Source organism: Sciurus vulgaris, assembly GCF_902686455.1.
Source record: "Sciurus vulgaris genome assembly, chromosome: 4".
Lineage (NCBI taxonomy): Eukaryota > Metazoa > Chordata > Mammalia > Rodentia > Sciuridae > Sciurus > Sciurus vulgaris.
Genome location: NC_136464.1, coordinates 3,492,764 through 3,518,700, shown reverse-complemented (window position 1 = coordinate 3,518,700; position 25,937 = coordinate 3,492,764). Strand labels below are relative to the sequence as shown.

At 48.8% G+C, this 25,937-nt stretch overlaps 1 protein-coding gene across 3 annotated transcripts in view; it reads left to right on the top strand.

Annotated features, from left to right (window-relative positions):
* MGMT (O-6-methylguanine-DNA methyltransferase) overlaps positions 1 to 25,937 on the top strand; it is a 235,091-nt gene that overhangs the window by 6,108 nt on the left and 203,046 nt on the right. For 2 of the 3 annotated variants that reach the window (XM_079137504.1, XM_079137503.1), the window contains exon 1: positions 18,879 to 18,941. The exons of the other annotated variant lie outside the window; for it this stretch is intronic. In XM_079137504.1, coding sequence (XP_078993630.1) covers positions 18,894 to 18,941 — 48 coding nt within the window. In that variant the 5' untranslated portion in view covers positions 18,879 to 18,893. Of the gene's footprint in view, positions 1 to 18,878; positions 18,942 to 25,937 lie in introns of those variants that run through there. 3 annotated transcript variants of the gene reach the window in all.

Sequence of the window (25,937 nt, the reverse complement as noted above, 5' to 3'; positions counted from 1 at the left end):
CCGCCTGTGGTGGGCAGCCCTGTCTTCACGCCCCTCTGCACCCCGTTTGAGGATGGAGGATGAATGCGGTGGGGCAGGGGAGGGAGGAGGAGCACCTGCAGAGTGACAGTTGCAAGGCTTACCACTGCTCACCGCTTCCCTGTGGCCCAGGGCCCTTGCCTGACCCCTCTGAGCTTCTGTGGGCAGCTCGGGAGGTTACCCCAAGGGGCGAGGCACTGTGGGCAAAGCAGTGGGAACATGGGCTCTAGGGCACATCTCTGGGGACCTGCCAGCTGGTTGGTCAGTGTGAGGAGGCATGGGTGGCAGGAAGGAAGCTGGAGCTGGGCGGGTCACTTGCTGTGGAGACCAGGTCCTGTGCTGAGCCCTTCCTCTGAGTCTTTATGAGCAGGTGCACCAGGTCATCAGAAATGCCCAGCTGTGGGCCAGATGGGGAGGGCTGGCAGCAGCAGGCCTGGCGGGGGACAGTGCTGTGAACATTGGGGCCAGCCCACAGGTCCTCACTGTCGCTGTGTGGATAGCGGAGAGGGAAAAGTTATGAAAGAGTACTACTTAGAGCCATTTTGCTTATAGAGAAGGAAGAAAATGTCGAGTGTCGATGCTTTTCTCTGAATTTTTCAAAAATGCCTCCTGGGGAGGCAGAGGGCCCTCCCTGGCTCCAGAGGGGTGGTTAGCCCCTCTGCCTTGCCTGGCGTCTGGGCTCGGAGGCGGGGACACAGACTTGTAGCTATTCTTTCAGGCAGAACTGTCAGCAGGGAAGAAGGCGGCTCATTAATGGGCTCCCCCCACCCTAGCCTGCACACCATGGGGGGCTACCTGTGCTTTCTGCAGGTGGCAGCAGATCTTTAAAACCAAATGGCCGAGTTTTAGGTGTACAGTCACATCTGAATGCAAATTACAAATAAACTGTGTGCTGAGCTTACTTAGATAAAACCGTGGAATGTCTTGGCTGGCTGGTGTGCTGACTGCGTCCCCAGGGGTCTCCCTTACTGCCCCTGGGCTTGCGTGCTCTCTGAGGGTCAGGCTTTACTCCTGTTGGGTTCTGGCCTAGACTGTCTTCTGAAGCTATAATAAAGCTTAAGACTGGGCACTTCATGCAGAAGGAGGTTTCTCTTGGCCACAGTTAAGAAGCTAGCAAATTCAGGGTCAGGGGCTGCGTCTGGTGAGAGCTTATGCTGCCTCTACCCACATGGAGAGTGGAAGGGCCAGTGGTACCTCTGGAAAAGAGGAAAGGGGCCAAGTTCCTGTGGCAGTGGACCCGTTCCCAAGGAAAAGGCAGAAATCCATTCACGTGGCTCCACTCCCCTGACCAGATGCCTCCCGTCAGCCCTGGCTGCTATGCTGAGCAGTTTTTGTTCTGACAGGTGAAATTTTGGGGGACATGTTCAAGCCCTGGCAGGCTTGTGAGGGCCCTTGTGCAGGGAGACCAGCCTGAGGAGCTCTGTGGGGGTTGCTGTGAGGGGGTTGCAGACCTGGGGGTTTGGCTAGCGTGGTGGGGGAGTTAATGGTGGAATGTGGGGAAGGCCCCTCTGAGCAGGTGGCTTCTGAGTGGAGATGGTGAGAGGCCATAGCCTCTCATAGGTCTGGGGGAGGCTCCGGGAGGGACCCAGTGGCAGGGGCCTGCCTGGTGATGTGCTGGAAGGACCCAGAGCAGAGTCAGAGAGGAGGGTTGAGGACAAGGACTCACGGCCTTGCCAGGCTGCCTGGGGTGAAGCCAGGGTCGGGAAGCTCCTGGGATGAGCTGTAGCCTCAGGGTCCTGGCATCGTGGTCCAGTTACGACGCTGTGCGCGCTGGATGACGAAGCCTCAGCGAGACGGCACGCCACATCCACAGCACGCATGCCACAGGAGTTGTGCTCGGTGCAGGTATTGCTCTTATTAGTGAGGCTTCTAGCACTCAGAGGGAAGTTTCCAGAATAACGGGCAAAGAAAAGAAATGATGTATTTCTTAAAGTTACTGAATTTAGCCAGCTGTCCCCAGAAAACCCATGTGTACTGTTCTTTATTGTGTAGAAGAATTTGTTTCCGTCATGATTGTGTGACCATCAGATTGAGCTGTCAAGTCAGATGGATGCAGGGTGTTGTGCCAGCATGCTTGCTGATCACCAGTCCCTGCGCCTCCTAAGCCCATCAGTCTCTGGCCGAATGTGGCTCTGAGGTGGGTGCCAGTGAGACCAAGTCCCCTGGATCAGACAGGGAGGCCAGTGGAGGCCGTTCCCAGCACACGACTTCTGACTTGCTGCTGGAATTGTAACTTGGAGTGGACGTTCCAGCTCTAATGTGAGGTCATGCTCTCAAGTCCAGGGTCACTCACTGCTGGTCAAGACTGATCTTCATCATGGTCTTCTGCTGACCTGGGCTGCCAGGGCTGACCTAGTAAGGAGGGTTGAGTCAAGGAACCTGGAGGTGTCTGCACATTCAGGTCACCTCCACCTGACCCAGACTGAAGCCACCTCCGGGGCTATGCTGCCAGGCCCCTGGGGACCTGGGGGCATGGGTTGGTGGTGAGGAGGTGCTCGTTTCATACGGGACACACCGACAGCCCTTGTCTGTGGAGTACCCAGGCTCTGATACGACACAGGAGAGAAGACCAGCTCCCGTGCTGGGGTGATGGGTCTCTTTGGCAAGAGGAGGGGCTCAGGGCCAGTCTGCACAGAACAGTTGAGGTATTTTCCTTGAGATGGGTCAGTATAGACCCTAACCCTGCCTGAGCCCAGGAGTATCACGTGGCCGTCCTGCTGAACAGCAGTAGCAGTTACCAGAAACATGGAGTTGACTGCTTTTGAGGTTGAGCTATCTGAGCACATTCGCAACTTCCTGTTGTGTTGGGGACCTAGCAAGACATTTCCTCCTTAAAGATCACCAGCCCACAGACTGGACTGCATCGCCTCTAGGCAGATGTTGGGGCAGGTCTAGAAAAAGGCAGGAGGTTGTTAAATTCACTTCTGTCCGACTCGCTAGTTTGTGTTGTGGGTTGTAGGTCTGCAGAATGTTATCAAATCCATGGGGATTTTTAGGGTTGTTGGAAAGAAAACTTAGACTGGAAACTTTTTCCTGATGGATCTTGCCTGTGCTGAGCACCCTCTGACCTCTGTGGCTGCAACGTGTGCTGGCCCTTTGCTCTTGTGAGCCTGATTTGGGGCCCAGGTGTGCTAGGGAGAGAAGCTGCCATGGTCAGGGAGGGTGAAGCCAGAGTCCTGGGTTGGGGAATGAACTGTTAATACTTAGGAGTAATTCCTCTCAGTTACCTTTATTTATTTATTTATTAGCACAGCTATGTTTGTTGTTTAATTCCATAGTGGGAGTCTGTAAGAATATGATTGACCTCAAGGGTCATCTTATAATGTAATTATTAATGATTGATTCTGCTTATCCTTGAAATCAGTGAGAGAGGCATAATGGTTGGTGTGTGGCTGGCTTGATTTCTTAGGTTCGTAAACGTGGTTGTGACAACGTTTCTGTTGGTGTGTTGCTCAGAACATGTTTGATGGGTCTGAAGTGTGTGATCAGTTTTATGTAATTATTGTGATATGCAGTGCTCCTTCCGTGACTTATGCTAATGTGGCCGACAGTGTTAATGGCTCCTGCCACTAATGGTCAGGGTGGGGACATGCAGTAATTGATCTTCCTGGGAGTGCTGTAGTGCAAAAACAATTCGGGCTGCTGGAAGTGTATTTTACAAGTGTGCATTGGGCCTCGGGGATGTTATATTGAAAAACCCCATTGTACTGTTGCCATGGGAACCCAATTAGAATAGATTGCTTATATATATATATATACATAAATATATATATAAATATATGTATATTTTTTGTCTTTCATCTTGAACAAAAGTCTGATGTATTGAAAATGTTTTCACGTGGCCTTGTGTTCCTATGCTGACCTACTGGGTGTGCCATAGGATTCTTTATTGACCCACAACTACACTGACATCATGGTACGTCCCCTACCGGACCTTTACGAGGAGGTCTAGAGAGAAGGCATCATGATCGTGTGGCAAGTTTGTGCAGGTGGTGTTGGTAGAGGGCAGGGTGGTGGGAGCACTTTTAACCAGGAGGACATCAGGCATCTGCCTGTGATGGGGACAGGGCCCTCGAGTCCCTTGTCAGGGGGAAGACCCAGTGTGCTCCCAGGTCTCCTCACTGTGCCTTGGGGGCAGCAGGTCCCTGGCAGGTCTTTGGCCTGCAGATGCCTGGGGTATGCGTGACTCCCTCAGCCAGGGTCTTTTCTGAGCTCTTAAACGTGCTGGGAGTGCTCACAAGCTGGTGTGAGTACATGCAGTGATCCTGTTTCCTTGGGGCAGTGGGGTTCCAGGACCCACCTGGGGTACCGGAACCCAAGTCCCCATGTGAAGGGGCATGGTATTTGCATGTAGCTTGCATGATCCTCCCTGCACTTTAAATCATCTGTGTTTCTTACAGATGAAACACAGTACAAGTACATCTGAATAGGTGTCCATTAGAGTCCGTGCAGTTGCCCACAGGCACAGTGTCCCCTCAGTACTCTCCATCCACAGTGGGCTGAATCCTCAGATGCCAAGATATGGCGGGGTGGGGGGCGACTGCGTTGCTATTTATCTCACTGCAAATTAATGTTGAGCAATTTAAAAGTTAAACGATCATAAATTTATTAGATTCCATAAATAACATTTTAAAATGAATAGTAGCCGTGTTCTCCATAAAAAGCCACTAGTGAGCGGGGTGCTACTTTTCCTCAGACCTCAGTGTCCGCCTTAGCAGAGGCAGTGGGGCTCTCACACCTGCCTCTGCGTGCAGCCTGGCCTGACCCCTGTTTTGGTTGAAACCTGCTGGCAGACTCTGGCCTCGCTCAGGTGGGAGTTGGGAAAGGGAACAGCGTCTTAATCTTTTTCGAATGCACGTGGATGTTCTGTGACGCGCCTTCGGAGCTGGGCAAGTGGTGGTTTCCCGAAGAGCAGTGGCTGTGGGAGGAAGCAGTCAGTCTTGCCAGGGGCCTGATGGACACCCTGTTGTCAGAACCCACTGGTGCATCTTGCACTCGAGTGATCTCGTGGTGTCATTCCTTGGTCCCATGGGAAATGTGGCTCCCTCAACTTGTGCAGGTCTTCCAGATAGCGACGTGTGCCACGGATCATACTTGTCAATGCCACCATTTCTGTCCCCGCAGCCTCCCTTGCTCAGCCACTCAGGTCTGAAGAGAGTCATCTGTTGGTCGCTCCCACAGGCCAAGCTCTGCTGGTTCTTCTCATGTCCCCACCATGCACAGTGCTCTCCTGGGCACAGCAGTCCTTCTGGTTTGCAGCTCTTAATGGTTAATTTGAATTGTCAACTTGCCTGGATTAAGAGATGCCAATGATTAAGAGGTTCTGGGTGTGTCCATGAGGGCGTGTCTAGGAATGATTGGCATGTGGGATAGTGAACTGAAGTGGAGCCCCTCCCTAAGTGTGGGCAGCACCGCCCAAGAGGACGGAATAAAAGTTGGAAGAACAAGGAAGCAGAAGCAGACGCAAGCTCAGCTCTTCTTGAAGGGGTCCTTTATTGCTGCTTCGATCATCTAAGGATGTCAGACTCACCCACTGTGAGGCCTCTTGTCTGGGGACTCTTGTGTATGCTTAGCCTGTTTTCTCTGTGTGTGTTTACTGGGATTTACTGGTGAGTCATTATGGGGGGGGGGGTTGAGAAGAGGGCACTAACTCCCAATTCCTTTCTTTTTTTCTTTTCTTCTTTATTTTATTTTATTTTTTAGTAGAAATGGTACTCTTCAGGTCATTTATTTCTTCTTGAGTGACTTTGTGTATGAGGTTTTTGTTTTTCAAGGAATTTGACCATTTCATTTAAACTGTGAATAATTTGACCTATAGTTGCTTTAGTATTCCTTCATCTTTTACACGTCTGTAGGATTTTCAGTCATCTTCTTGATTTCCATGTTTCAATTCCCATTACTGGTCATTCGCACTTTTCTCACTCTTCCCCATTTGGTCTGGTTAGTTTACTGGTTTTATTTTCAGAGCACTAACTTCCACGATCATCGATCTGTCTTTTTTCTATCCTTTGTTTTATTGTCTTTATTCTTCCTTCCCGCTTACTTTGGGCGTACTTTGCCTTCTGTTTTGCAGTTCAGGGTGGGGACTTGGGTCATTAGTTGACTCTTCTTTTATCACATGAACACTTAGTGCCAACAGTTCCCTCAGCCACCTGCCCAGCTGCCGTCCACCAACAGGTTCCTGCATTTTTCCTTCCTCAGTGAGGTTCTTTTCCAGTTTCCCTTGCCATTTCCTCTTTAGTTTGTGAGTTGTTTAGAAGTATGGTACTTCCTTTCCAAATACCTGGGGACTTTCCCCATAGACTTCTGACCTCCAGCTGAATTACCTTGTGGTCAAACAATAGCTTTTATAAGTTCTATTCCCCAAAGCTGATTGAGAGTTACTTTTGGCCCAGAACACGATCTAACTTGAGGAATGTTTCTGAACATTTAAAAAGAACATGTGTTCCAAGGTTCTCGGTTGGAGTGCTCTTTAAATGTCCATGGGATCAGGTTTATTGATAGTGCTGTTCCAGTCTCTCTCTTACTGATTTTCTGTCTTCCTGTCCTGTAAATTAGCAGGAGCTTTGAAATCTCCAGCTACGATTGGAGGTTTGTCTTCTTCCCCTTTCAGTTCTATCAGTTTTTGTTGCTTCTGTTTCAGACTCTTTTTTAAGCTATAGATGGACACAGTGTCTTTATTTAATTTTTTTACGTTGTACTGAGAATTGAACCCAGTGCCTCACACATGCTAGTTCAGTCCTGTACCACTGAGCCACCACCCCAGCCCTCAGACTCTCTTAGTAGGTACAGAGATTAGAATTGCTCTGACTTTGGTGACCTAATGAAATTTGGTCACCCTTATGAAATAACCTCATCTAGCCTTGCTAATAGTCCTTGGTTTGAAATCACTTGTTTGATATTAAGATAGCTATTCCAATGAAGACAAACTATTTAATCTTGAAAATAAAGTTGCCCAAACAGAGAAGATGGTAAGAAATCATGAACAGAATCTCCAAGAACTATGGGACATCATGAAAAGATCAAATTTAAGAATTATTGGGATTGAGGAAGGCACAAAGATACAAACCAAAGGAATGAACAACCTATTCAATGAAATAGTATCAGAAAATTTCCCAAACCTGAAGAATGAAATGGAAAATCAAATACAAGAGGTTTACAGAACACCAAATGCACAAAATCACAACAGATCCACACCAAGCACATTATAATGAAAATGCCTAACATTCAAAATAAAGATAGGATTTTGAAGGCCGCTAGAGAAGAGCATCAGATTACACATAGGGGGAGACCAATACGGATAGCGGCCAAATTCTCAACCCAGACTTTAAAAGCTAGAAGGGCCTGGAACAACATATTTCAAGCTCTCAAAGAACATGGTTGCCAACCAAGAATCCTATACCCAGCAAAACTAACCTTCAGATTTGAAGATAAAGTAAAATCCTTCCACGATAAACAAAAGTTAAAAGAATTTACAAATAGAAAGCCTGCTCTACAGAGTGTTCTCAACAAAATATTCCATGAGGAGGAAATGAAAAACAACAATGGAGGTCAGCAAAGGGAGGAACTACCTTAGAGAAAAACCACTCAATGGAGAAACCAAACCGACTTAAAAACCAAAAATAAGCCAAATGACTGGGAATACAAATCATATGTCAATAATAACCCTGAACGTTAATGGCCTAAACTCATCATTCAAAGGACATAGACTGGCAGAATGGATTAAAAAGAAAGACCCAACAATATGCTGCCTGCAAGAGACGCATCTCATAGAAAAAGACATCCACAGACTTCAGGTGAAAGGATGGGAAAAAACCTACCATGCACATGGACTCAGTAAAAAAGAGGGGATTTCCATCCTTATATCAGATAAAGTGGACTTCAAGCCAATGTTAGTCAGAAGGGATAAAGAAGGACATTTCATACTGCTTAAGGGAACCATAAATCAGGAAGACATAATGATAGTCAATATTTATGCCCCAAACAATGGTGCATCCCTGTACATCAAACAAATCCTTCTCAATTTCAGGAATCGAATAGACCACAACACAATAATTCTGGGTGACTTTAACACACTGCTGTCACCACTAGATAGATCTTCCAAACAAAAACCAACCAAAGAAACCATAGAACTCAATAACACAATCAATAACCTAGACTTAATAGACATATATAGAACATTCCATCCATCAACGAGCAGATTCACTTTCTTCTCAGCAGCATATGGAACCTTCTTGAAAATAGACCATATGTTATGCCACAAAGCAGCCCTTAGGAAATGCAAAAAAATAGAAATACTGCCTTGTGTTCTATCAGATCATAATAGACTGAGAATAGAAATCAATGACAAAATAAAAAACAGAAATTACTCCAACACCTGGAGACTAAATAATATATTATTGAATGAAACATGGATAACAAAAAACATCAGGGAGGAAATAAAAAATTCTTAGAGGTCAATAAGAACGATGATACAACATATCAAAATCTCTGGGACACTATGAAAGGGGTACTAAGAGGAAAATTGATTGCATGGAGCGCATTCCAGAAAAGAATGAAAAGTCAAAAACTAAACGACCTAACATTACAGCTCAAAGCCCTAGAAAAAAAAGAATAGAATATCAGTAAAAGTAGTAGAAGACAGAAAATAATTAAAATCAGCTGAAATCAATGAAATTGAAACAAAATAATTCAAAAAATTGACAAAACAAAAAGTTGGTTCTTTGAGAAAGTAAACAAAATAGACAAACCCTTAGCCACACTAACAAAGAGAAGGAGAGAGAAGACTTAAATTACTAAAATACATAATGCAAAAGGAAATATCACGACAGACACCACTGAGATACAGAACATAATGAGAAGCTACTTTGAAAATCTGTATTCCAACAAAATAGAAAGTACCGAAGACATTGACAGATTTCTAGAGATATATGCTCCTCCCAAACTGAACCAGGAGGACATAAACAATTTAAACAGATCAATATCAAGCATTAAAATAGAAGAAGCCATTAAAAATCTACCATCCAAGAAAAGCGCGGGACCAGACGGATTCTCAGCCAAGTTGTACAAGACCTTCAAAGAAGAACTCATTCCAATACTTCTCAAAGTATTCCAGGAAATAGAAAAGGAGGGTACCCTACCGAACTCATTCTATGAAGCTAATATCACCCTCATACCCAAACCAGGAAAAGGACACATCAAGGAAAGAAAATTTTAGACCAATATCCTTGATGAATATAGATGCAAAGATCCTTAACAAAATATTGGCAAACTGTATCCAAAAACATATTAAGAAAATTGTGCACCACGATCAAGTGGGGTTTATCCCTGGAATGCAAGGATGGTTTAACATCTGTAAATCAATAGACGTAATCCATCATGTCAGTAGACTTAAGGATAAGAATCATATGGTTATTTCAATTGATGCAGAAAAAGCATTCGACAAAATACAACACCCCTTCATGCTCAAAACACTAGAAAAAATAGGGATAGTAGGAACATACCTGAACATTGTAAAGGCTATTTATGCTGAGCCCATGGCCAACATCATTCTTAACGGAGAAAAACTGAAACCATTTCCTTTAAAAACGAGGACAAGACAGGGATGTCCTCTTTCATCACTTCTATTCAACATTGTCCTCAAAACTCTAGCCAGAGCAATTAGACAGACCAAAGAAATTAAAGGGATATGAATAGGAAAAGAGGAACTTAAGCTGTCACTATTTGCTGATGACATGATTCTATATTTAGAGGATCCAAAAACCTCTTCCAGAAAATTTCTAGAACTCATCAATGAATTCAGCAAAATAGCAGGCTGTAATATCAACAGTATAAATCTAAAGCATTTTTCTACGCAAGTGACGAAACAGCTGAAAGAGAAATGAGGAAAACAACACCATTTGCAATAGCCTCAAAAAAAAATAAAATACTTGGGAATCAATCTAACCAAAGAGGTAAAAGATCTCTACAATGAAAACTACAAAACATTGAAGAAAGAAATTGAGGAAGACCTTAGAAGATGAAAAGATCTCCCATGTTCTTGGATAGGCAGAATTAATATTGTCAAAATGGCCATACTACCAAAAGTGCTATATAGATTCAATGCAATCCCAATTAAAATCCCAATAATGTACCTCATAGAAATAGAGCAAGCAATCATGAAATTCATCTGGAAGAATAAGAAACCCAGAATAGCTAAAGCAATCCTTAGCAGGAAGAATGAAACGGGGGGGGGGGGGGGGGGGGGCGTATCGCAATACCAGAACTTCAACTATACTACAAACGGCATGTTATTGGCACCAAAATAGACAGGTAGATCAATGGTACAGAATAGAGGACACGACCACAAACCCAAATAAATACAATTTTCTCATACTAGACAAAGGTGCCAAAAATATGCAATGGAGAAAAGATAGCCTTTTCAACAAATGGTGCTGGGAAAACTGAAAATCCATATGCAACAGAATGAAACTAAACCCCTATCTCTCACCCTGCAGAAAAATCAACTCACAATGGATCAAGGATCTTGAAATCAGACCAGAGACCCTGCATCTTATAGAAGAAAAAGTAGGTCCAAATCTTCAACTTGTTGGCTTAGGATCAGACTTCCTTAACAGGACTCCCATAGCACAAGAAATAAAAGCAAGAATCAATAACTGGGGTAGATTCAAACTAAATAACTTTCTCTCAGCAAAGGAAACTATCAGCAATGCGAAGAGAGAGCCTACAGAGTGGGAGAAAATCTTTGCCACTCATACTTCAGATAGAGTACTAATTTCCAGAATCTATAAAGAACTCAAAAAACTACACCAAGAATACAAATAACCCAATCAACAAATGGGCTAAGGATATGAACAGACGCTTCACAGAAGAAAATATACAAGCAATCAACAAACATATGAAAAAATGTTCAACATCTCTAGTAATAAGAGAAATGCAAATCAAAACTACACTAAGATTCCATCTCACCTCAATTAGAATGGCGATTATCAAGAACACAAGCAACAATTAGGTGTTGGGGAGGATGTGAGGAAAAAGGTACACTCATACATTGCTGGTGGGACTGCAAATTAGTGTAGCCACTCTGGAAAGCAGTGTGGAGATTCCTTAGAAAACTTGGAATGGAACCACCATTTGATCCAGCTATCCCACTCCTCGGCCTATACCCAAAGGACTTAAAATCAGCACACTACAGAGATACAGCCACATCAATGTTCATAGTGGCTCAATTCACAATAGCCAGACTATGGAACCAACCTAGATGCCCTTCAATTGATGAATGGATAAGGAAACTGTGATACACACACACACACACACACACACACACACACACACACACACACACACAATGGTCTATTACTCAGATATAAAGAATAATAAAATTATGGCATTTGCAGGCAAATGGATGAAATTGGAGAATATCGTGCTAAGTGAGATAAGCCAATCTCAAAAATCCAAAGGGCAAATGATCTCACTGGTAAGTGGATGATGACACATAATGGGGAGTGGGGGGGGGCAAGAATGGAGGAAGGAGGGACTGTGTAGAGGGAAAAGAGAGGTGGGAGGGGGGGGGGGGAAGGAAAAAATAACGGAATGAATCAAACATCATTACTCTATGCAAATGTATGAATATGCAAATGGTATGCTGTCACTCCACGTACAAACAGAAACAACATGTATCCCATTTGTTTACAATAAAAATAAATTTAAAAAAAGATATCCAGATTTCTTTTAATTAGTGTTTTTGTGGTAAATGTTTTTCTCTTCTTTTGTATTTAGTCTATTTTTGTCATTACATCTAACTTGTGTTTTTGTAGAAAAAATGCAGTTGGATCTGTTGCTTTAAAAAAACCTGATCTGCAGTATCTTTTTAAAAGTTGAGAATTTATGCCACTTACATCTCGTGATTAGTAACGTGGTTGGGTTTAAGTGCACCAGCTTGCTGTTTGTTTCCTATCATCTTATTTGTTGTGCCCCCTCCTGTCTACCTGCCTCCTTTCTTATTATTTAAACACATTTTTTCTCATTCTAATTTAGCATTTTTATCTTCACTTTGGCTTATTAGCTTCCCTTCTTTTCTCCTGGTTGTTGGAAGGTGTGTAATGTCCAATCTCAGCTTCCTGTAGCCTGCATTCAAATGATACAGTTCAGCTTGACGTGCAGTGTAGGAACCTAACACTAGTCTAACTTGAACTTCTTGCATCCCATTGTTTTATTATACTAAGTTTATTGCTATATATGTAATAAACTCCAAAATATTTTGTTACTAATTTTGCTTGAGGCAGTCAGTTATGTTTTCAGAGATTAATACCAGAAAATGAACTCAGTACTTACATTTATGTGCATATTTTTCATTTCTCGAAGCTCTTCATTCCTCTTTGTAGATTCTAATTTCAATCTAGTATTATTATTATTTTTTTGTCTGAACTTGCACCCAAAATTTTGTAAGTACAGGTCTGTGGGTACATGAATCGTCTTGCTTTTGTCTTTGTTTTTGAAAAGGCCTTTTTTCACCTGCATACTTGAAAGATATGGTTGCTCCTGGAGTTCTTGGCTGGCTATCTTCCTTTCAGTGCCCCAGCGATTTTCCGTTGTGTCCTGCCCTGCGTGGTTCCCGAAGCTCAGTCTGCTGTCGCTCTGCAGCTTGCACTTCCCTGTGTGAACTTGTGATCTGTCTTTCTGCCCTGCCCACTCTTAGGACTTTCCCTTTGACACTTGTGTTCAGCGGTTTGCTTCTTTGCTTTGGTGTGGTTGCCTGTGTTCCTTCTGCTTGGGTTTCACTGAGCCTCTGCATCTGTGAGTATAGATCTTCCACGAGTGAAGCCTCAGCTAGTGTTCCTTCAGGCACCTCTGCCTCCCTTTCCTTTTCCTGGGATTCCACCTGCGTTTGTGCTGGACTACCTGGTGTTTTCCTCATAACACTGATTTTCTGCTCGTGTTCTTCCATCTTGTTTTGTTTCTGGTCCTGGCTGGTTTGACAAATGTTGTGTCTTCATTTTAATTCCTTTTCTTCCTTCTGTGTATCTAATCTTTTAATAATCACACCAGGTGTATTTCTTACTTTAGGCAGTGTAGTTCATGTCTGTTAGTTCCATTTTGGTCTTTTATAGGGGTCTGCTCATCTCTATCTGCTCTGGGTTTGGGTCCGTTGAGTGACTCTTCTGGTTGCGAGTTGTATTTTCCTGCTTCTTTGCTTGTGTGTTCATTTTTAATTGGATCCTGGACATTCATAATTTTGTTGTTGAGGGCTAGGTTTTGTTGACTTTTAAAAAGGGTTTTGGACTTTGCTGTGGTGCAGAGAAGCTACTTGTAATCATTTGTATCCTTGTACAGCTTGTGTTCAAACTTCATTACAATGGGACTAGATCTGATTTTCATCCCCAGATATTTCAGCCTGACTACTAGGGCGTTGCCTTTATTTTGTAGGTGCACGTGTGTTCATGTACACGTGTGCATGTTTGTATGAAGTACACACATGGATGGTCACCAACGGAGCGGTCTGTCTTGTTTTCGCCTTTACCACGGGTGGCTCAAGCCTTCACCCCATTGCAAGGCGAGGTCTGCCTGTGCATCAGCGGCTCCCGGAGCGTCGCCTGGTGGGCGTGGAGGTGCAGGGCTTGCAGCCTGGCTGGGAGGGCGCGCCGTGCGAGCTCCGCCTTGCTCGGAGCCCTTGCAGCCGCTCGGCACTGAGGCAGCCCTCTAGTGGGCCTTCCTCGCTCTCGCCTGCCACGGTGCCTGGCGCTTGGTTCCCTCTGACCCCACCCTGGTTGGGCCCACCGTGGTTCTGGTGCCTCCCCAGGCTGTGTCCTGGGTGCTGGCGCGCCTGGCTACCGCGTCCCAGGGATCACAGTCCCGGGCTGCCTTCGCTGTGTGGAGAGCAAGCGTGGTTCCTGCGAGTCCCTGGTGGCTGGAAGTGCCGTGTTCGGTGGAAGCCGGTCACAGCAGGAGGCCAGCGGGGCTTCCGCAGGACCGTCTTGTGACCCAGGCATGGGGCTCCGCAGGGCTCACCCCACTTCCGCGTGTTGACTCTTCGTCTCCCCCGTTGCCCCGTTGTCGTCGGTAGGCGTGTTGTTACTGAAGCAGTGAAAGCATAAGAGTGGTTGTCGTCCTCATCGTGACAACTTCACCAGCGCTGCGAGTCCTTACCCTATTCCCTGCGCGCCTTCCGGAAGTTCAGCTGCAGCTGGTCTTTCCTTCTCCACATCGTTTGGGGAATCAGGTGGATCCCAGGTCCCAGGTTTGGGTGAAGTGATAGAATCGAGTGACTTCCTGCCTAGAAAGTTATAGAGCTTCACTTGTCTTTGCCGCGAGGAGGGGCAGCGCAGTCCCGCGCAGAGGACCCAGCTTGGAAGACGGCGGGCTCACCGTCGACCCAGACCCTCCTCCTCTTGTCGTTGGTGTTTTCAGGAACATCCTGCGTGGTGTCCTTCTGGCCTGTTCACACGTCCAGGATGAGACAGAGGAAGAAGGGTGGGTCCTTACCTGCCAGAACTCGCTCGCCGCTGCCGATCCGCCTCCAGCCGCCTGGAGTGAGCTCGCTCAGCAGCGGTGACACAGCAGACCCTCGCGTGGCTGTGGAAGGAACGTCCAGGGCTGTGTTTGGCCCCAGTGGCAGTTATGAAGCCTGGACACACTGGCACGGCCAGCACACATCCAGGAGATAGGAACAGGAGCATGTCCTGCAAGGGTGCAGAGACAGCTGTGCGGCCGGGCGGTGTGCCCACGTTCTCCTGGGCCCACGTGCATGGGGAATGCAGGTGCCCGCCACCGCCGTGGTGGCTGCAGAACCCCTTGGCTTCCCCGGGAGAGCAGCTGGCCGTTTAAGGGTGCCTTTGTCATACACAAGGGCCAGAGCGGTTTCAGTGTCACCCCTGTCTGCAGGGCTGTGGGGGAAAAGGGGCAAGTGTGAGCTGGCCAGGCGTGCACCGCGTGTTGCTGTTAAAGAGTGTGTGTGCATCTGTGTAATGTGTGTCCGTGCTCTGTGTACACGCACAGTTATGCATACATGCAGCATCTAAGGAATGCGTATCTGTGGACCATGCAGTTTGCAGTGAAAGTTTCTCAGTCTCAGATGACTAAGTTCTGGAAGTTCACCTGAGCATGACATTCAGCTTCTTAGAAAAGTGTCTGATGCCGTTTCACTGTCGCTCAGCACAGGTGGACCGTTCCCGTTACCTCGAGTTGCAGTTCGCGAGACGCTTGGCCTCTGTCCTGGGCTGTCAGCTTGGTCTGCAGTGTTCTCCTGCAGTTTCTCCGCGTCCTTCCCTTTCCCCTCTGTCATTTCCTGTCTGCGCTGGCCGTTTTTCATTTGAACCCTGTGTTCTGGGAGACGTCCCAGGCACGAGGCACGTGTGGGTTATGGAGTGCGAGGTCAGCCCAGCGCTGGTCAGCTGGCCACTGGCTGAAGACCTTGCCTCCGCGGTCCTCCGCTCTGCTTCCCCTGCTGGCCAGCCCCGACCTCCAGCCCCGACCACCACCGTTCGCCCCGCTCGGACGCGGCCAGGTGTTCGGCGTTCTCTGGCTCCTCAGGTGACGCAGCACTGCTCTGTGCTTGTGGCCCTTGAGCACGTGCTCTTGACCTTGTGGAGGATTCCGGCTGCGTGAGTCACTGAGACTGGCGCTTCCCTTCGGGGCTGCTCCCCTGGGTTGCCGCGCTGGCGTTCCTGAGCACTCCATCCCTTCCTCCCGGGGCTGTGCCAGTTTGACGAGACTCCCTTGCTCCCCGGCAGCGGGCACGTGGATGCTCCGGTTGGCTGGGATCACGGCTCTGATTGCCCTCCGTGTTGCTCCGGCGCAGGAGGGTACAGTTGCTCCTGGGTTTGCTCCAGGGTGGATCGTGGGACGTTAGTGTCCCGTGCCCCTCGACAGCAGAGGCTCTGCACTGTGGCTGGAGCTGATTGGAGCCCCGTCAGCTGATCCAGTTCTCACCCAGCCTGGTGGCACCAGACTCGCAGGTCGCTGACCCGCTGGGTGGAAAGGCCTCTCCCGGCCGCCTGGTTTGCTTCCTCTGGTTGCCAGCGAGGGAGCATCTTTCCAGGCTGACATTCACAGCTCCTTTTGGTGCCCCGCATGTTCGTACCCATTTTGTCCAGGATCCTGTTGAGCTGTCTTCTTATTGATTGGCAGGAGTACTTTATACATTCTGGGTCCAGACATCTCCCAGGTTGTGGCCCGCCTTTTCATTTTTGTGCAGCGCCTTTTGACGGACAGGCGCTCCCAGCGTGGCCTTTGCTTTGCGGCCGGCTCATCCTTCTGTGTCTCATTTCGGAAGCCCTGCCTTATTTCTAGTCCCAGACCCAGCACTGCGTTCTCTTGGAGAAGCATCGGTCTTCCCTCTCATAGCCGAGTCCTGACCACCGGGATGCGTTCTCGCTGCTGGTGTGGGGTGCGAGTCCCGTTCTTGGCGTACCCAGGAGCCCTCCTCTCTCTGCGCCTGGCCCCGACGTGCCTCCACTGCAGACGTGTGATGACAGACGGTAGCGGAGACCCCAGGGCAGCAGAGAGGGCTGTGCTATGGCGGATTAGGCTGGCTGGCAGCTTCCTCAGGCAGGTTCCCTGGCGGAACTCCTGGGCCTGGTGCTTGTGGGCCCTGTGCTGTGCAGCCTCCAGGGGCTGCTCTGGTTGTAGGTTGGCCCTCAGGCCTCAGTTTTCTTCCTTAGGAGTCTCTTAATTCTTTCGGGCCTTTGCTCAAGTTTCAGACTCAGTTTGTCAAATTAGAAAAACCCTTAGGTGATTTTTAGTTGGTGTTGTTTTGTTGTTTCAGTAGCAGGGATTGAACCCAGGGCTGCTTTACCATGGAGCCACATCCCCAGCCTTTTTATTTTTTTATTGAGACAGGATCTTACTGAGTTGCTTAGAGCCTTGCTATGTTGCTGAGGCTGGCCTCGAGCTTGCAATCCTCCTGCCTCAGCCTCCCGAGCTGCTAGGGCAGGTGTGCCCTTAGGTGTTTTGATGTGTTTTGACCTGCAGGCCACTGCAGGCAGTGTCTTCCTGGTGGGGATCTCATGCTGCGGGCTGTGGCCATCTGCCCAGTGGCATGTAGGGCATCATCTCTGGGTCTTCAGGGCCTCTTGGGTTCTAATGATTTTTGCATGGCTTATCCATCTACGTAATATTTTCTGGAGTTCATTTTGTTGGTGGTGTTGCTGTCGCTATCGTCAACGGTGTCTTTGTAGGATCAGGTTTTTCTTCTGACTGGTTGTCAAATGCGACTTGTTTATGTTTTCTTCCCGTGGCTAGTTTTCTTGCTGAGTTCTTTTTTTAAACTTCAATGTGGCCCATGTATATTCTTTGATTTTGTACGCATATAGTCAGTCGGCTGTGAACCAGAGTTTAGCTGCTTTCTTTCAACTCTGTAAGGAATTTTGTTTATTTTTCACGTGCCATACTGTGCTGGTAGGACCTCCAGTTCCATTTTAAGTAGATGTTGATAATCGATGGTCTTCCCTTGCTCTTACTCTAAAGGCAAGGCTGCTCAATTTTCACCCCCAAAACTGATGGTTACTGTGGGCGTCTGTTCTGGTTGTCTGGGAAATTTTAAAAAATGATCACTGGACTTGAGTTTTATTAAATGGCTTTTCTGCATCTGTGGGTTCTCAGCCTCTATCTGTTAGTTCGGATCACTGCTTCCGGAGACTTCCTGATGTGGAACCACGGCTGCCTTCCTGGCTGAACTCCCAGTGGCCTGCCGGGTGTCACTCTGGACTCGGTTGGACCAGGTCGACTAGCTTTTGGTGCAGGATTTCGGCTTCTGTGTTCATGGCCACAGAGGCTTATTTTTTTCTCTCTCACTCGGCGTCTGCCCTCACAGAATGGGGAAGCACTCTGTTCTCTAGAAGAAGTGGGGCTCAGAGGTCTTTCTTCCTCTCTAACCGGGATTTGAAGGAGGGTTTTAAAGCTTCTGGTTTAATTTCTTTTATAGTTACAAGACTTTTCTTCTTCTTAAAATAAAAAGCTCTGGTTGGGCCATGGTGTGAACCCGTGCCGAGCTTCCTCCCCCTTTAGCTTTCACCTGCCTCTTGGTATTTAAAGTGTGTATGCCGCGTGTACGTTTTGACAATACCCAGTTTGGTTTTCTGTATTTTTTAACTGACATGTTCAGTTCAATCACATGAAAATCATAGTAATCAAGATCAATTCTGCCATTTGCTATTTGCCTTCCATTTGTCTCACCTCCTTTTCTCTTTGTTTCTAGTTAATTTTGTCTTTTTTGGATTAAGAAAGTACTTTTCCTGCCTTTTCTCTAACTTTCTAGCTGCACGTACTTGGCGTGTTGGTGATCAGCTTGGACACAAGGCCTGTAACTCACCTCACTTCCCGACCAGGGGAGCGCTTGATGGCCTTCCCTACTCCCGCCTCCTCCCGCTTGTCCCTGCTGGGCTGTCCTGCGGGATCTGTCCTTGTTGTCCCTGCTCTCTTCGTTCAGCATCTGCTGGCTGCTCCTGTGCCCACCCTCCAGTGCCCTTGTGCTTTCCCCAGCAGGCTCCCGCCTGGGCTGATTACTACTCCTTGAAGAACTTGTCATTTTTTTTTTTTTTTAATGTTAGTCAGCTGGTGGTCAGTGGGCTCGATTTTAAAACTCTTCTGGCCTCCAGTGTGAGATGCTTTGTTACTTGCTGTTGAGTTCGTTATTGTTTTATAGTTTCCGATTTGCTCTTCCATTTTCTTCTGGTTTCTCAAGTTTCTGTGGCGAGTCAGCTGTTGGTCATGTGTCCCCTGCCGCAGGTGCGTGGGTTTGTACTGCAGCTGCTCTGAGGTTTCCTGTTGGGTGGGCAGCTAACAGTGTTATGCTGGTGGTTGTTTTCATTCTGATTCTGAGGGTCCCAGAGCAGCTTCTGATGGTCTGTTCTGGGAGGTGCTGGACCCTGATTTTCCAGATGCTGCTCTACCTCATCATTGCCCCTCCCCCGGGGCTTGACCGGCAGGTGAGTTAGTCTTCTGGTGTGTCCCTCACCCCTCCCGGGCTCTCCTTTTCTTCCCACCCCTTTCCCTTTCTGTGCTACAGTTCAGCATTTCTGTTCCCCTGCCTTGCATGACACAAACCCCTTTCTGCTGTGTCCATCTGCGGTCAACTCGTGCAATGAGGTCTGGATTTCAGATTTTGGATTCTTCAGTCCTGGAATGCCCATTTCATATTTTAACACATATTTCAATTCTGTATTTACAATTCTCCGCTTTCTTATCTGTTCCTCTATTTTTAAATCAATCATAGTTATTTTAGATTTCTTATTTGCTAACACTCGTATTGTGGGCAGCCTTTCTTCTGTTTGTGATTTGTATTTTCTTATTAGTCCACAGATGTCTTTAGATGCTTTTAGGAAATTGTGATTGCATGCTGGACTTGAGTATAAAGAGCTATAATATCTCTATAAGATGATACTCCCCCAAAGAAAAGGCCCCTCTTTCCTGAGTGAGGCACCAAGGGCAAAGGGCTTGATTGGGCCGGGGCTGGTCTGTGATTTTAGTAGGACCCAGTCTCTGGCTGGACCCTTTCTTTGAGTATGGTGCTGTTTATTTGGTATTGGGTTGGAACCAGGGCCTCACGCACAGTAGACAAGTGCGCCACCACTGAGCCACACCAGTCCTCCCTGGTCTTCAGGTTGAAGGTCTGCTGGCTGTTCTCCTCTGCTCGTGCACACGCTGGGAGGTTCATTTGTACCCGAAGAGCATTTCACTCTTGGTTCTCCCACCTTGAGGGTTCTTCAGATTTCTGATTTCTCATACCATCCCCCAGATCACCCCAGATTTCCCAGACAGAGCAGGTTTGTGGGGCCCATCCAGGCTGCTTGCTGCCTGTACCAGCCTCAGCAGATGCTCCTGGGAAGGAAGGATGACTGTGTCCGCTTGGACTGGCAGTGGGCTGGGCCTGGTTGCTTCTGCAGCTCCGTAGCATTCACTACGATGTGAGTGGGTAATTTCGACTCTTCTTGGTTACCATGGGAACGTTGGCCTGCCTCAGTCATCTGTGGAAGTCCATCCTGCCTGTGTCCGACTTCCTCTCGCTTCTTGCTTGTTCTTTCTCCTGTGATGAACTTTGATTCCTTTGCACATGTCATACCTGGTGATTTCGTGTTTTATGCCAGCGTCTTGAGGTACCTGGAACCCTACAGGTCAGCCCTGGGGTTCTGTACTTCTCACTCTCTCACTCAGGGTGCCTTGGCACCATTGGGCTGGGGACTTGATGACTCATCTGGGTTGACCTCCAAGGCTGGGCTCCTGAGGACCTCACCACTGTCCTCCAGGGGGCGCTGGGGTTTGCCTTGCCTGCAGCCGGGGAGGCCACCAACATAGCACGGCCACGGGAAGCCCACACTGTGTTGGGCGGTGGGGGTCTCCCGTCGCTGCTGCACTCTTCCTGGGCTTTGACTTGTTCTCCTCAGCCTTCCCTGGTTGCCCCTGCCTTCCCAAGAGGTCATCTTGGACTTCTGAGGAGCCGTCTTGGCTGAGCACAGCGGTGCACCTCTGTCCACCAGCCACTGGGGCAGCTGAAGCAGGAGGGTTTCGGGTTTGAGGCCAGCCTGGGCAACTTGGCAAGACCCTTAGCAACTTAGACCCACATCTCAAAATAAAAAATTAAAGAGGACTGGGGACTAGTGTCCCCAGGTTCAATCCCCAAACCAAAAAAAATTTAAAAATTAAAAAAAAAAATTGTCATTTGTTCCATGTCTGGTGTGATAGGCTCCCTTACTCCAGTTTTCTCAAAAGAACTGGGTTGCTAACGTTTTTGCCTAAAGCTACTAGAAGCTAAACATAGATACAGTCTTGAAGAAGAGGAGACAGTCATGTTGAAACAGCTCTTAGGCGGGTGCAGTCGTGAGCACGCGTGCACGCCGGCTGTGGTGCCCGGCTGTGCAGTGGTGTTACCGGGGCCATGCGCCCGGCCCGGCAGCGGGCCTGGGAAGGTTGTCCAGGTCGCTGCCCTGCCTCATCTTCCTGACCTCCATCTGAGAACTGCCCTTCTGCAGAGGCTTGCACGAGGCTCTCCTCAGGCCAGGGCTGGGTGGGACTCTGGGCGCGGCCTCCCGAGCCCCAGCTGTCGCAGGCTGCCCACGGACACGTATCTGGGACGGTAGGTGTTGAACTGTTTTCTCACTTGGCCTCACATAAGTGCTTGTCTCCTGGCTGAAGCCAAGGTCAGTGTCCCTGTTTCAGTGACTGGTAAAGTACCATGTGAAGACAGGGTCCTCAGGGCTGGGCAGCTGGGGCAGCTTCGGATCTGAGACTGTCCTGAAGAACCTGGATTTTGAGCAGAAGGACGTTTGATGTGACGCCCAGTCTGTTTTGTGTTGTTATCACAGGATAGTGAAGACTGGGTGATTTATAAAGAATAGAAATTCACTCTCACAGTTTCCAAGGCTGAGAAGTCACTGTCGAGACCCTGGCAGGGGCCGCTGTCTGGACAGGGAGGAGCTCAAGGTCCTCATGTGGTGGAAGGCAGAAGGGCAAGGGACGGACACGGTGCAGCTTGCTGTGTGGTGGCCTCAGTCCCACCCGGGAGGGAGGCACCCTCATGTCCCTTGCCTCTCATTTTGGAGGAGATGCATTCAAGCTGTGAGCCATGGTGTGGGGAGAACTAAGCAGAGGGAAGACTGACGCCTCAGGTGGAGGGATCCACCCCCTGGCTTCTTCAGTTGGGGACGGCGCCACCTAATTGTGGATCCCAGGAGTGTCACCGGCCTGTTTCTTGTCTCCATTCTAGAAACATCAGCCACCGTGTTTGTCAGGTGTTGGAGGGTGTGTGCAAGACTCAGTCCTGACCCGAGGGGCACGCTCCGTGCGTGACCAGCCGCTTGTGCGGGAGCAGTGAAGGATTCCCATTCCTGGTTCTTCAGTGGCTTCAACACCTTCTTACCGCCACGTGTCAGTTTTCCTAATAGGTGCAGTGGCAGGGTTGGTCAGGGCTGCCCCGTGCAAGTTTTCTTAGTGGTAGAAATGTCCTCTAGCTGTGCTGCCCAGCATGTGTCCAGCAGCCACGTGTGACTACTGCAGCCTGGAAGCTGAGTTTTGGATTTGGTCACATTCTTACCGACTTCCATTCGAGTGGCCTGGGGTGTTCCACAGCTGTGTTGAAAGCGGTGGATGCAGCCTGTTAGGCGTTATTTGGAGGTCTTTGGGTCTTTGAATTCTGACGTTTGGTTTCCTTTGCTTGTTTCTGTTCTTATTTATTCATGGATTTATTTTTTACTTGGCTCCTCCTAGCATCAGGACCTCCTTTTTGCATGATCACAGACCTCAAGCCTGTTTCCTCTCTGCTGTGTCAAGAGGACATCACCCCCGTGGGAAGGGGACTTGGCCTCTCCAAGCCCCTAACAACCCAGGGGGGCAATGGCTCATACTGCAGAGCCACTGGCCAGCTGCACCTCTGCCCGCCCCTCCCGGGGCATTGCTCACCGGGCAATGTTTCTTTAACCAGGTTTTGAATTTTTGTCAGAATTAATTTAAATTTATGATTCAGTTTTCTGTTATAAGTAATTGCTGTTTGTAAATGAGACTAATTTCTATTTGGTACAACTAATGTAATTTAGAGCTGCAGATCTCCTGATCCTCTGGGTCCAGGCAGAAGAGATGCTCTCCCTCATGCTAGAATGAGCAAGATCTTCCTTTGAATCTTAAAATATCTGCTTTGTAAAACTGGGTTAAGTTATTTTAGAAACTATAAATAGTCACTTGGTAATTAGGTGTTTGGTTTTATTTGTTATAACGGAGTGCTTATTAAAGTTCCGTGCATTTTTACCCCGTGGATCCGAAGCTTTTATAGGCCAAGTGATAAGAGGCAGCCTGTGTATTTCATTTGTTGATTATGACTCACCACGTGACAGATGGCCTCCTGAACTTTTAAATTCTTGTTTGCTTGTAGAGAAGGAAACTCTTGTGTCTTTTTTGATGGGGCTACTCTCAGATCCTCACCGAGGCATATCATCATGACCTTACACTGTATCACATAGTCCAAGCCGGAGAAACGAGCGCTCGGACATGCCTCCCGTCAGATGCTGGGGGAGTGGGGCCTGCCGCAGGCTTATCTCTTCCCGCCAGGACGCTCCTTCCCTTTCTTCTCGGCATAGCTGCTTCATGTAGTTAAAATGACATCAGAACGTCATCGGACGCAAGTTCCTGCAGAAATAGCCCTGCGTCTGGCCGGCACCAGAGGATGTCCTGCTGTGTTCCATCCTCCCCAGCGTCTGGCGGGCAGTGGATGGCACACAGCTGACAAGAAGGATGCCAGGCCAGGTGCCTGAGGCCCGATGGCCAGCAGTGGTGTAGGCTCCCCTTGTGCGTGGCTGCCCCAGGGGAAGAGAGTGGGGGCAGCTTGTGTCCTGTCTGTTGTTGGGAGTCTTCCTTTCCATTTGTCCTCATTCTTGAAGAAGTGTGCCGATGTCTTCTCTGAAATCAGGCGTCCTGACCAGCTGAGAGCTGCATTCTGTCGTTCAGGGAGCCCTACGCCTGGATGCTTGCCACGGTCCGTCTGCTGCGCCCACCCTGCCCAGGCCCAGTTTGCCTCCTGTCTCAGCATCACGTGATTTTTGTTTGCCTTTTTCGTATGACCCAATAACAAGAGGTGCATTTTAAAATTTATGAAAGTTTAATGAATGGCTGGTGAGAGGAGAGACCACTTTTATAACAAGATTAATACCCGGGCTCTAGGGACGTCGCATTTTAGTAAAATCAGACTTTGCGTAGCCTGGCGATGCTTGAAACCTCTTGCATCCTTATAAAAATCTCTAAGTAGGACACTGGCAGCCGACTCTGGCCACCGTTCCATCTGCTCTTCGTGGCCTGACCCAAGACCACTCAGGGTCGGGGGCCTGGCCAAGGCCTCCCCGTCCCCATCTCTTCTGCTTGTTCAGCTCAACTTTCTCGACACGGTGCTGAAGGCCAGTGTCCCTGGCCAAGGTTCCTGGGAAGGAACAGGGGGTGTCCCCCCACCCTGGTGGCTGGCTACATTCGCTGTGGTCTTACTCTGGTGCTTTATCCCTGCCCTTCTCCTTGAGTGCACCTCAGACGGTGTCCTGAGGTCTTCTTTGGTTGCTTTTTAATTAATTAATGAATTTTTAGTACAAGCGGCCTGCTGGGGGAGAGGCTGAAGTGGACACTGGCGTGGTCTCCCCCTGTAACGGGGAGCCTCATTTCTGGATCTCATTTATATAAAGCCGCTGGCCAGTGACGCTGAGCTCAGCTGAGTCTGTTGAACCTTTCAGACCCCAGCCCCTGCGCTGCCCTGCTCTGCGCCCGCCCCTGGACAGGCACACCTACCTTGCCATAGCTCTGGGTCCCGCGCCCCGGGCGTTCTCCCTGCGGGTTGGTGCCCAGCTCCAGCCCCCATCTGCCAGCACACTGTGGTCTGCATCCAGGGGACCCGAGGGGCCCTGCAGAGTCTTCCTGCTGTCCCTCACCCCTCCCATTCTGAATGGCCAGGTCTTGCGGGTGGAAGGACCCGCCCGGCATGTGCACGCATGGCAAGGGCCCGGCTGGGCTTCTTACCTTGCACCTTTGATCATCCCTGACCGGCAGGCCATGGGAGCTGTAGCATACCTCCTTCCCCGTCACTGGGCTTCGGCACCCTGCGGACGCAGGCCATCTCCACGACCGGGCGCGGCCTCTTCATGCCGCCTGGAGCCTTGCTGCCTCCTCTTCATCTGCTGTGGTGTGGGGTGCCGAGCGTTGGCTCCCCAGGACCCAACGCGATGCATGAGGAGGTGATCAGGGTCCATTCGTGAGTGGAGCCCGGGAAGGGGATCCCCAGGGCACAGGCGCCAGGGAGCTTGCTTGTCCCTCTGCCACCTGAGGACCCAGGATGTGGGCTGTCGCGAGGCCGGGCACTCCCAGTCCTCGACCGGGGCTCTGTCAGAGCAGGCTTCTGAGCTGCGACGCTGGCTTCCGGAGGCCTCTCCTCACCTCTTGTGACCTGAGCCCTTCCGAGCACCTCTGGCCCTTTGCTTTGTGATCTCCTCCCGTTTGCACTTCTGCTCTCATGAGGAGATGGAGGTCACACAGTTCTGGAGGAAAGGCACAGGCATGTGCTCGTGGGGGATCCTGCCACCAGTGTGTGGGCCCAACAGCCAGCCACGGGTGCTGTTGGCCTTGGGGCCTGAGTAAGGTGGCATCTGCCCTGCTTCTCCGACTCAGGGTTGCCGTTTTCCCTGGTGATTCATAAGAGGTGTTAAGAGGCCATCCTGGCTGCCCGCTCCTGCCCACTGATCTTAGCACCTGGGTGCTTCCTGCCTGCAGCAAGGTCACCGTGCGGTCTGAGCATGCTTCCCGCCCCTTCGCTCCCTCTTCATTTACGGACGGTGGTTCTTCCTGAAGAAGAGCTGCCCTTCCTCTTGCACGCACTGAGTCACTCAGTGTATTATCTGCGTCCTCGCCGGCCATGGAAACTCGGGTGATGGAGAGTCCCATGCCATTCCTCCTCCTCCTCCAGGGCCACTTGTCTCTTCGGCCACTCTGGAGGTTGGCTCCCACATCTGAGATGGACCTGGCCTTTTCTGGGCCCCACAGTCCAGCCAGATTTATTTATTTATGTAAGTTTTATTTGTTCTTTTTAGTTATACATGACAATAGGATGTATTTTGGCAAATTATACATACACGGAGCATGACTTACTCTATTTAGGACCCCGCTCCTGTGGTTGTACACGATGTGGACTTAACCCTGTTGTGTATTCAAATGCAAGGCTCCGGAAGTCATGCCTGATTGATTCTACTGTCTTTCCCGTTCCCCTCGCCCTTTGCCCTTCATTGCCCCTTGTCTATCTAATCCAATGGATTTCTATTATTCCCTGCCCCAACCTCCCTTGTTTTGAGTTAGCTTTTGCATATCAGAGAGAACATTTGGACTTTGGTTGTGTGGCTTATTTCCCTTAGCATGATATTCTCCAGTTCCATCCATTTACTGGCAGATGCCATAATTTAATTCTTCTTTAT